General features: G+C 52.1%; 1 protein-coding gene across 2 annotated transcripts in view; it reads right to left on the bottom strand.

The window, feature by feature from the left end:
• The window catches only part of SRCAP (Snf2 related CREBBP activator protein), a 261121-nt gene that overhangs the window by 181650 nt on the left and 67329 nt on the right, over window positions 1–12142 (bottom strand). For both annotated transcript variants that reach the window (XM_088462894.1, XM_088462895.1), the window contains exon 4: window positions 4904–5089. In XM_088462894.1, coding sequence (XP_088319020.1) covers window positions 4904–5089 — 186 coding nt within the window. The remainder of the gene's footprint in view (window positions 1–4903; window positions 5090–12142) is intronic.

Here is a 12142-nt window from a genome sequence, read left to right as displayed (position 1 = left end):
AGGCAGAGCTGTGCACAGACAGAGGATTATTAGTGAGGAGGCAGAGTGTACACAGAGGATTACTAGTGAGAAGGCAGAGTGTGCACAGACAGAGGATTACTAGTGAGGAGGCAGAGCTGTACACGGGTTTACTAGTGAGGAGGCAGAGTGTACACAGACGGAGGATTACTATTGAGGCAGAGTGTACACAGGCAGAGGATTACTAGTGAGGAGACTGAAGATTACTAGTGAGGAGATTGAGGATTACTAGTGAGGAGGCAGAGTGTGCACAGACTGAGGAATACTAGTGAGGAGGCAGAGTGCGGACAGGCAGAGGATTACTAGTGAGGAGACAGAGCTGTACACAGAGGATTACTAGTGAGGAGGCAGAGCTGTGCACAGACGGAGGATTACTAGTGAGGAGGCAGAGCTGTGCACAGACAGAGGATTACTAGTGAGGAGGCAGAGCTGTGCACAGACAGAGGATAACTAGTGAGGAGGCAGAGCTGTGCACAGACAGAGGATAACTAGTGAGGAGGCAGAGCTGTGCACAGACGGAGGATTACTAGTGAGGAGGCAGAGCTGTGCACAGACGGAGGATTACTAGTGAGGAGACTGAAGAGTACTAGTGAGGAGATTGAGGATTACTAGGGAGGAGGCAGAGAGTGCACAGACGGAGGATTACTAGTGAGGAGGTAGTGTGTGCACAGACGGAGGATTACTAGTGAGAAGGCAGAGCTGTACACAGAGGATTACTAGTGAGGAGGCAGAGCTGTACACAGAGGATTACTAGTGAGAAGGCAGAGTGTGCACAGAGGATTACTAGTGAGAAGGCAGAGTGTGCACAGAGGATTACTAGTGAGGAGGCAGAGCTGTACACAGAGGATTACTAGTGAGGAGGCAGTGTGCGCACAGACAGAGGATTACTAGTGAGGAGGCAGAGCTGTACAGAGGATTACTAGTGAGGAGGCAGTGTGCGCACAGACAGAGGATTACTAGTGAGGAGGCAATGTGCGCACAGACAGAGGATTACTAGTGAGGAGGCAGAGTGTGCACAGGCAGAGGATTACTAGTGAGGAGGCAGAGTGTGCACAGGCAGAGGATTACTAGTGAGGAGGCAGAGCTGTACACAGAGGATTACTAGTGAGGAGGCAGTGTGCGCACAGACAGAGGATTACTAGTGAGGAGGCAGAGCTGTACAGAGGATTACTAGTGAGGAGGCAGTGTGTGCACAGACAGAGGATTACTAGTGAGGAGGCAGTGTGTGCACAGACAGAGGATTACTAGTGAGGAGGCAGAGTGTGCACAGGCAGAGGATTACTAGTGAGGAGGCAGAGTGTGCACAGGCAGAGGATTACTAGTGAGGAGGCAGAGTGTACACAGGCAGAGGATTATTAGTGAGGAGGCAGAGTGTGCACAGGCAGAGGATTATTAGTGAGGAGGCAGAGTGTACACAGGCAGAGGATTATTAGTGAGGAGGCAGAGTGTACACAGAGGATTACTAGTGAGAAGGCAGAGTGTGCACAGACAGAGGATTACTAGTGAGGAGGCAGAGCTGTACACGGGTTTACTAGTGAGGAGGCAGAGTGTGCACAGACGGAGGATTACTATTGAGGCAGAGTGTACACAGGCAGAGGATTACTAGTGAGGAGACTGAAGATTACTAGTGAGGAGATTGAGGATTACTAGTGAGGAGGCAGAGTGTGCACAGACGGAGGATTACTAGTGAGGAGGCAGAGTGCACACAAACTGAGGAATACTAGTGAGGAGGCAGAGTGCGGACAGGCAGAGGATTACTAGTGAGGAGACAGAGCTGTGCACAGACGGAGGATTACTAGTGAGGAGGCAGAGCTGTGCACAGACAGAGGATAACTAGTGAGGAGGCAGAGCTGTGCACAGACAGAGGATAACTAGTGAGGAGGCAGAGCTGTGCACAGACAGAGGATAACTAGTGAGGAGGCAGAGCTGTGCACAGACAGAGGATTACTAGTGAGGAGGCAGAGCTGTGCACAGACAGAGGATAACTAGTGAGGAGGCAGAGCTGTGCACAGACAGAGGATAACTAGTGAGGCAGAGCTGTGCACAGACGGAGGATTACTAGTGAGGAGGCAGAGCTGTGCACAGACGGAGGATTACTAGTGAGGAGACTGAAGAGTACTAGTGAGGAGATTGAGGATTACTAGGGAGGAGGCAGAGAGTGCACAGACGGAGGATTACTAGTGAGGAGGTAGTGTGTGCACAGACGGAGGATTACTAGTGAGAAGGCAGAGCTGTACACAGAGGATTACTAGTGAGGAGGCAGAGCTGTACACAGAGGATTACTAGTGAGAAGGCAGAGTGTGCACAGAGGATTACTAGTGAGAAGGCAGAGTGTGCACAGAGGATTACTAGTGAGGAGGCAGAGCTGTACACAGAGGATTACTAGTGAGGAGGCAGTGTGCGCACAGACAGAGGATTACTAGTGAGGAGGCAGAGCTGTACAGAGGATTACTAGTGAGGAGGCAGTGTGCGCACAGACAGAGGATTACTAGTGAGGAGGCAATGTGCGCACAGACAGAGGATTACTAGTGAGGAGGCAGAGCTGTACAGAGGATTACTAGTGAGGAGGCAGTGTGTGCACAGACAGAGGATTACTAGTGAGGAGGCAGTGTGTGCACAGACAGAGGATTACTAGTGAGGAGGCAGAGTGTGCACAGGCAGAGGATTACTAGTGAGGAGGCAGAGTGTGCACAGGCAGAGGATTACTAGTGAGGAGGCAGAGTGTACACAGGCAGAGGATTATTATTGAGGAGGCAGAGTGTGCACAGGCAGAGGATTATTAGTGAGGAGGCAGAGTGTACACAGGCAGAGGATTATTAGTGAGGAGGCAGAGTGTACACAGAGGATTACTAGTGAGAAGGCAGAGTGTGCACAGACAGAGGATTACTAGTGAGGAGGCAGAGCTGTACACGGGTTTACTAGTGAGGAGGCAGAGTGTGCACAGACGGAGGATTACTATTGAGGCAGAGTGTACACAGGCAGAGGATTACTAGTGAGGAGACTGAAGATTACTAGTGAGGAGATTGAGGATTACTAGTGAGGAGGCAGAGTGTGCACAGACGGAGGATTACTAGTGAGGAGGCAGAGTGCACACAAACTGAGGAATACTAGTGAGGAGGCAGAGTGCGGACAGGCAGAGGATTACTAGTGAGGAGACAGAGCTGTGCACAGACGGAGGATTACTAGTGAGGAGGCAGAGCTGTGCACAGACAGAGGATAACTAGTGAGGAGGCAGAGCTGTGCACAGACAGAGGATAACTAGTGAGGAGGCAGAGCTGTGCACAGACAGAGGATAACTAGTGAGGAGGCAGAGCTGTGCACAGACGGAGGATTACTAGTGAGGAGACTGAAGAGTACTAGTGAGGAGATTGAGGATTACTAGGGAAGAGGCAGAGAGTGCACAGACGGAGGATTACTAGTGAGGAGGTAGTGTGTGCACAGACGGAGGCTTACTAGTGAGAAGGCAGAGAGTGCACAGACAGGATTACTAGTGAGGAGGCAGAGCTGTACACAGAGGATTACTAGTGAGGAGGCAGAGCTGTACACAGAGGATTACTAGTGAGAAGGCAGAGTGTGCACATAGGATTACTAGTGAGAAGGCAGTGTGTGCACAGAGGATTACTAGTGAGGAGGCAGAGCTGTACACAGAGGATTACTAGTGAGGAGGCAGAGCTGTACACAGAGGATTACTAGTGAGAAGGCAGAGTGTGCACAGGCAGAGGATTACTAGTGAGAAGGCAGAGTGTGCACAGAGGATTACTAGTGAGGAGGCAGAGTGTGCACAGAGGATTACTAGTGAGAAGGCAGAGTGTGCACAGACGGAGGATTACTAGTGAGGAGGTAGTGTGTGCACAGACGGAGGCTTACTAGTGAGAAGGCAGAGAGTGCACAGACAGGATTACTAGTGAGGAGGCAGAGCTGTACACAGAGGATTACTAGTGAGGAGGCAGAGCTGTACACAGAGGATTACTAGTGAGAAGGCAGAGTGTGCACATAGGATTACTAGTGAGAAGGCAGTGTGTGCACAGAGGATTACTAGTGAGGAGGCAGAGCTGTACACAGAGGATTACTAGTGAGGAGGCAGAGCTGTACACAGAGGATTACTAGTGAGGAGGCAGAGCTGTACACAGAGGATTACTAGTGAGAAGGCAGAGTGTACACAGAGGATTACTAGTGAGAAGGCAGAGTGTGCACAGGCAGAGGATTACTAGTGAGAAGGCAGAGTGTGCACAGAGGATTACTAGTGAGAAGGCAGAGTGTGCACAGAGGATTACTAGTGAGAAGGCAGAGTGTGCACAGAGGATTACTAGTGAGAAGGCAGAGTGTGCACAGAGGATTACTAGTGAGAAGGCAGAGTGTGCACAGAGGATTACTAGTGAGAAGGCAGAGTGTGCACAGAGGATTACTAGTGAGAAGGCAGAGTGTACACAGAGGATTACTAGTGAGAAGGCAGAGTGTACACAGAGGATTACTAGTGAGAAGGCAGAGTGTGCACAGAGGATTACTAGTGAGAAGGCAGAGTGTGCACAGAGGATTACTAGTGAGAAGGCAGAGTGTACACAGAGGATTACTAGTGAGAAGGCAGAGCTCTGAGTAATGCAGGAAACCATTATATTGATGTGAGAATAGGACTCACTAATGTCCCTCTCTTTGCATGTGACGCAGCATCACAAGAATGACACTTGGCTACTGCAGAGAGAACTTCCTATAGCACCAGCTACCAAATCCAAGCCTACAGCACGAGGCAGGGACCTGTGTTATCAGTGCCACCATTGTAATACAGAACACAAAGACTGCCCCAGCCCAGGATACTGCCTACGCTTACAGCTACCTGCGTTCCATGACACACCCATTCCACTGGCAGACGCCAGGTGTCATCACTCACCTTTCTGGCCACGCCCCTCTTCCATCGACGCTCTTGACCAAAATCTGCAGAGAGCCATTGCATCTCCTCACACAGATAGTCCCAATGTACTTTTGGCCGACTAGGTTCTGGAAATTTGGAGAGTCGTCGTGGGGTCCAAAAACCCTCTCTACGCAGCTCTGCAATCCGGTTCTCAATTTCCGCTTCCTGCAGAAGTTAGGAGCAAATGAAACAAATTCAGAGGGTTCAGCAGCAAGAAGCATCCACAGTCCAACTATCAAATATGGTTATCATGCCCCATTACCACAAGTAACATTGTAATAATGCATCTCTATGGTATTATACATGGATGCTATACCCACCCTAACAGGCAGATACACTCAACCCTGGAGACTGAAATGCAGGTGAGGGGGGCAGGCCACAGAACCAACCAATGGAGGGGTGTCGGGCCACAGAACCAACAGAGGGGGGGGGGGCCGGGCCACAGAACCAACAGAGGGGGGGGGGCACAAAACCAACAGAGGGGCGGGCCACAGAACCAACAGGGGGGGGGGAGGGGGGCCGGGCCACAGAACCAACAGGGGGGGGGGAGGGGGGCCGGGCCACAGAACCAACAGAGGGGGGGGCCGGGCCCCAGAACCAACAGAGGGGGGGAGGGGGGCCGGGCCCCAGAACCAACAGAGGGGGGGGAGGGGGGCCGGGCCACAGAACCAACAGGGGGGGGGGGGGGGAGGGGGGCCGGGCCACAGAACCAACAGGGGGGGGGAGGGGGTCCGGGCCACAGAACCAACAGAGGGGGGGGGCGGGCCACAGAACCAACAGGGGGGGGGGCGGGCCACAGAACCAACAGAGGGGGGGGGTGCCGGGCCACAGAACCAACAGAGGGGGGGGGGGTGCCGGGCCACAGAACCAACAGAGGGGGTGGGGGGCTGCCGGGACACAGAACCAACAGGGGGGGGGGGGGGGGTAGGCCGGCCACAGAACCAACATTTTGGGGCCGGGCCACAGAACCAACAGGGAGGGGGGGTGGGGCCGGGCCACAGAACCAACAGGGAGGGGGGGTGGGGCCGGGCCACAGAACCAACAGGGAGGGGGGGTGGGGCCGGGCCACAGAGCCAACAGAGGGGGAAGGGGGGGGGGGGGGGGGGCCGGGCCACAGAACCAACAGAGGCGGGGGGGAGGGGGGGAGGGCCGGGCCACAGAACAGAGGGGGGGGGGGCGGGCCACAAAACAAGAGATGTGGTAAGAACTTACCTTTGTTATCTCTGTTTCTACGAAGAGCCCGAAAAATTGTAAGTGTTGCTGTGATACAGCAAACCTCAGTCCATGCTGATGAAAGGTCTCTGTAAGTACCCGTAAGCACGCGTCCTGTATATCCAGTGACACCATAAAGTCCCCAGGTTCCACACATAGTATGATGGAGCATAGGGATTGTTTCCTGAGCCCAGGTAGCTTTAGGAACTGGTTCAGGGAAATGAGACAGAGAATAGGCCAAAGAGGACCATTCAGCCACCGCACCAGAAAGAAAGCAGAACAACCAGTCCCTCGCTGAGAAAGTGGGGATGGCCCAATTAGCTCCGCTTACCGCAACAACTGTACAGCTTTCTGGATTTGTAAGGCCCTGTTCGGGTCCGAATAAGGGTCTGCGTACCATCACATGGAAATAGGCCGCCTGAGCAAAGAGAGGGCGTACCCTCCTACCCACGTAGCCGAGGCAACTTGACACTAGTACCGGGCGAACTGAGAAAATCGCCATCTCCCAGTGGTAGGCCTGTCCCGTCAGGCTGAAGATATATCCGTAGGTTCAGAAGCAGGATCGGCTGGCAGTCCAGGCCTGCTCGGAACTGGATATCTCGGCCCTTGTAAAGGCCGACAGTCTATGAAAAATCAGACCTTTAGGCTGACCCAGAGGACAAAAAGACTTAATAGTCTGAGGCCCTATAGTGGGCATAGCTGAAGGCGGGAAATTTGTACTGCCACTGTCAAGGTCAGGACCCAACAAGATCCACCCTATAGATGGTATCTGCACCTCTGCATTCCCAGAGCGCAGCCATAGGGTATTACGGAGGATACCGTCGCAGCCGGAACTCTGAAAGTTAGGAGACTGGTATCCAATATAGGCATTTCCACCTATGACAACTGCATATATTACGTGAGCGACCAAATACATTTGAACCCCAGACGTGATGGAGGGGAAAAAACATTACAAATGCATCAGCTCACTATGCAATAGTATTAACCAACCATGCTATCGCCATGGTAGGATGGGTAACAACCCCTGAAAGCGAGTATACTGATTTCAGGCAGAGTTACCACCTACGGATCAGAAGTATCCGACCACGCAGGAATGGGAGGCGTAGTAACGTCTGTAATCATACGAGTAACACGCCCATCCACCCCAGGAGGGGCTCATGATGACCCTCAGGGAATTTGGGACAGGAGGCCAAACACTGTTGTAATACCTGGTATCTGGCAACAGCCAGAGTCCCGCCATGCGATCCCCCCGCTAGTCAGCAACAGGGAACCAGAAGGCACGTAATACTGAGGGTGTATGATACAGGTGCAGGTCAACATTCACTCTAACCAGAATGGACCTGCTACCAGCCCTAAAGCAGGGATAATAATACTTGAAATAGGCTTCCCCCCGTGTAAGAGGGAAAGAGCCCAAAACAGTATCCAGTTCACGGCAGAGCCAACTGGGAAGTAACCACAGGGCGTCAACCACGCCAATTAGCGTTTCATAGAAAAACGACATCCACCCAGGGTGGCTGTTGTGGTAATCCCTGCAAGGGGAATGACAGACTATTGTGGCACCAGGGGGAATTCATATACTCGAAAAACCCCTGCAGGGAGCGATAGTCTGTGTCACAGGGGAAGAGTGCAAGAAGCTGCGAGATACCCTGAGATGAAAAGGGCAGTATGGTGAAGTAACCCCAAGTGAGGTACAACAATGGGGCCCGCCCGGCGATCCGCAATTAAGAGGATCCCGAGAAAACAAACCGCCCAAGGGGGTCGTGAAAGGGGCCGGCACCCGATGACGCCACATACAGAACCCTTTAAGAGTTAAATCCTCCGCACTAACACCTGCAGCACATGGCTTGCAGGATAGTAAAAATGGGTGCAGTATAACGCTCTATCTCCTGGTCAGACATATCTGACCAAGCCTTGTGATCAAGCAGCGCTATACTGGTCCTGACTGATGCCAAAAATTAGCTGCAGGGACCCATTTTCAGCATATGCAACACACAGTTCCACTCAAAATATGGCAACGTGCAACACGCAACAGTATGTGACAAACCTCACAAATATTAACAAGTATATACATGTGAGGTCTCAGAACCACCCTAAGTACAGCTGTATTAGGGCAGATAAAGAAAAGGGATAGATATATACTGACAGGTGAGAGAATAAAGTACAGTCAGCACTAGCATAAGTCACATACAATGCAGATATATACATATATACATAAACATGTCATATAATATACTGCACTATTACACTGCATTCAACTGCCCAGATTCAGTGTCTGGGAAGGCTACAGCGCTGTGTACACTGACCTGATGGTGAGGTACGCAGGGGGACTGGACTCACTGCCATCTCCGGAGATCTCTGCTGCACCACAGAGAAATGGCCGCTGGAGACCTCAGAAGAAGCGTGGCCCGCGGAGGAAGCAGCTCAGCGACGCCAGACTATAATACTGAAAGGCGCGCTGAGCTGAGGGGAGGAGCCACTGTAACAGGGAAGGCTGCCTCCCCAGGCCGGCTATTAACCCCCAGGACGCCGGCTCCCTGCGCCGATCATTAAGTCCCTGGTGGTCTAGTGGACACACGGGGTATGGGGGGCCCGCCGCCACTGCCAGCGCCTCCGGTCTGTCCCCAGAGACTAGAGGCACAGGACTGCATGTAAACTGCGCGGATCACCGCAAGTAGTGATAGGCGACCTTACCTGCTCCCCGTGGTCCGGCAGCAGTCATGGGCGCCCGCAGAGTCCGGCTAGTACAGACTCTGGGGTACTGCTGAGATCCCCAGATCTGTACTGGCGTCTCAGCACCAGCGGGGTGACGCAGCGGCAGCTTAGACGTCTGACGCTGCCGCTCTGAAGAGTCCAAAGACCATTGGAAAAAACTTTGTCCCTAAAAAAATAAAATAAAGCTTAGGGGCTGCTAATAAGCTCCCCCTGCGCTAACGGTGACCCGACTCCGGCCGGGCACCAACTTAAACTGAGGTGCCTCTGGCTGGGGGGCGGGGTTATAGGGAGAGTGGACCCAAATGCATCCTGGGAGCTGAAAGCTTTAACTGCGTGGTGCCCGGATTTGGTTCCCAACCTATACCCCAAGGTCAACCCTGTGGACCCCCTATGGACCCTGAAGTAGAAAGAGGGATTTGGGGTGTAGTTTAGCAGAATTAAATCAAACATATTCAAACACACAAAATCAAACAAAGGAAAGCGTGACTCAGCACTAGGTGACGTAACGGTGTGTACCGTGTGACAGAAGGAAAGCGTGACTCAGCACTAGGTGATGTAACGGTGTGTACCGTGTGACAGAAGGAAAGCGTGACTCAGCACTAGGTGATGTAACGGTGTGTACCGTGTGACAGAAGGAAAGCGTGACTCAGCACTAGGTGATATAACGGTGTGTACCGTGTGACAGAAGGGAAGCGTGACTCAGCACTAGGTGACGTAACGGTGTGTACCGTGTGACAGAAGGAAAGCGTGACTCAGCACTAGGTGATGTAACGGTGTGTACCGTGTGACAGAAGGAAAGCGTGACTCAGCACTAGGTGATGTAACGGTGTGTACCGTGTGACAGAAGGAAAGCGTGACTCAGCACTAGGTGATATAACGGTGTGTACCGTGTGACAGAAGGAAAGCGTGACTCAGCACTAGGTGATGTAACGGTGCGTACCGTGTGACAGAAGGAAAGCGTGACTCAGCACTAGGTGACGTAACGGTGTGTACCGTGTGACAGAAGGAAAGCGTGACTCAGCACTAGGTGATATAACGGTGTGTACCGTGTGACAGAAGGAAAGCGTGACTCAGCACTAGGTGACGTAACGGTGTGTACCGTGTGACAGAAGGAAAGCGTGACTCAGCACTAGGTGATATAACGGTATGTACAGTGTGACAGAAGGAAAGCGTGACTCAGCACTAGGTGATATAACGGTGTGTACCGTGTGACAGAAGGGAAGCGTGACTCAGCACTAGGTGACGTAACGGTGCGAACAGTGTGACAGAAGGAAAGCGTGACTCAGCACTAGGTGATATAACGGTGGGTACCGTGTGACAGAAGGAAAGCGTGACTCAGCACTAGGTGATGTAACGGTGTGTACCGTGTGACAGAAGGAAAGCGTGACTCAGCACTAGGTGATATAACGGTGTGTACCGTGTGACAGAAGGAAAGCGTGACTCAGCACTAGGTGATGTAACGGTGTGTACCGTGTGACAGAAGGAAAGCGTGACTCAGCACTAGGTGATGTAACGGTGCGAACAGTGTGACAGAAGGAAAGCGTGACTCAGCACTAGGTGATGTAACGGTGTGTACCGTGTGACAGAAGGAAAGTGTGACTCAGCACTAGGTGATATAACGGTGGGTACCGTGTGACAGAAGGAAAGCGTGACTCAGCACTAGGTGATGTAACGGTGCGTACCGTGTGACAGAAGGAAAGCGGGACTCAGCACTAGGTGATGTAACGGTATGTACCGTGTGACAGAAGGAAAGCGTGACTCAGCACTAGGTGATGTAACGGTGTGTACCGTGTGACAGAAGGAAAGCGTGACTCAGCACTAGGTGATGTAACGGTGCGTACCGTGTGACAGAAGGAAAGCGTGACTCAGCACTAGGTGATATAACGGTGTGTACCGTGTGACAGAAGGAAAGCGCGACTCAGCACTAGGTGATATAACGGTGCGTACCGTGTGACAGAAGGAAAGCGTGACTCAGCACTAGGTGATATAACGGTGTGTACCGTGTGACAGAAGGAAAGCGTGACTCAGCACTAGGTGATGTAACGGTGCGTACCGTGTGACAGAAGGAAAGCGTGACTCAGCACTAGGTGATATAACAGTGCGTACCGTGTGACAGAAGGAAAGCGTGACTCAGCACTAGGTGATGTAACGGTGCGTACCGTGTGACAGAAGGGAAGCGTGACTCAGCACTAGGTGATGTAACGGTATGTACCGTGTGACAGAAGGAAAGCGTGACTCAGCACTAGGTGATATAACGGTGTGTACCGTGTGACAGAAGGAAAGCGTGACTCAGCACTAGGTGATGTAACGGTGCGAACAGTGTGACAGAAGGAAAGCGTGACTCAGCACTAGGTGATATAACGGTGGGTACCGTGTGACAGAAGGAAAGCGTGACTCAGCACTAGGTGATATAACGGTGCGTACCGTGTGACAGAAGGAAAGCGTGACTCAGCACTAGGTGATATAACGGTGTGTACCGTGTGACAGAAGGAAAGCGTGACTCAGCACTAGGTGATGTAACGGTGCGAACAGTGTGACAGAAGGAAAGCGTGACTCAGCACTAGGTGATATAACGGTGGGTACCGTGTGACAGAAGGAAAGCGTAACTCAGCACTAGGTGATGTAACGGTGCGTACCGTGTGACAGAAGGAAAGCGTGACTCAGCACTAGGTGATGTAACGGTGTGTACAGTGTGACAGAAGGAAAGCGTGACTCAGCACTAGGTGACGTAACGGTGTGTACCGTGTGACAGAAGGAAAGCGTGACTCAGCACTAGGTGATGTAACGGTGTGTACCGTGTGACAGAAGGAAAGCGTGACTCAGCACTAGGTGATATAACGGTGTGTACCGTGTGACAGAAGGAAAGCGTGACTCAGCACTAGGTGATATAACAGTGCGTACAGTGTGACAGAAGGAAAGCGTGACTCAGCACTAGGTGATATAACGGTGTGTACAGTGTGACAGAAGGGAAGCGTGACTCAGCACTAGGTGATATAACGGTATGTACCGTGTGATAGAAGGAAAGCGTGACTCAGCACTAGGTGATATAACGGTGGGTACCGTGTGACAGAAGGAAAGCGTGACTCAGCACTAGGTGATATAACGGTATGTACCGTGTGATAGAAGGAAAGCGTGACTCAGCACTAGGTGATATAACGGTGGGTACCGTGTGACAGAAGGAAAGCGTGACTCAGCACTAGGTGATATAACGGTGTGTACAGTGTGACAGAAGGGAAGCGTGACTCAGCACTAGGTGATATAACGGTATGTACCGTGTGATAGAAGGAAAGCGTG

Source organism: Taudactylus pleione, unplaced genomic scaffold (genome assembly GCF_031769625.1).
Source record: "Taudactylus pleione unplaced genomic scaffold, aTauple2 ptg001287l, whole genome shotgun sequence".
Taxonomy (NCBI): domain Eukaryota; kingdom Metazoa; phylum Chordata; class Amphibia; order Anura; family Myobatrachidae; genus Taudactylus; species Taudactylus pleione.
Note: the sequence above shows the minus strand (reverse complement) of the source record. Positions and strands in the feature narration are given on the sequence as shown.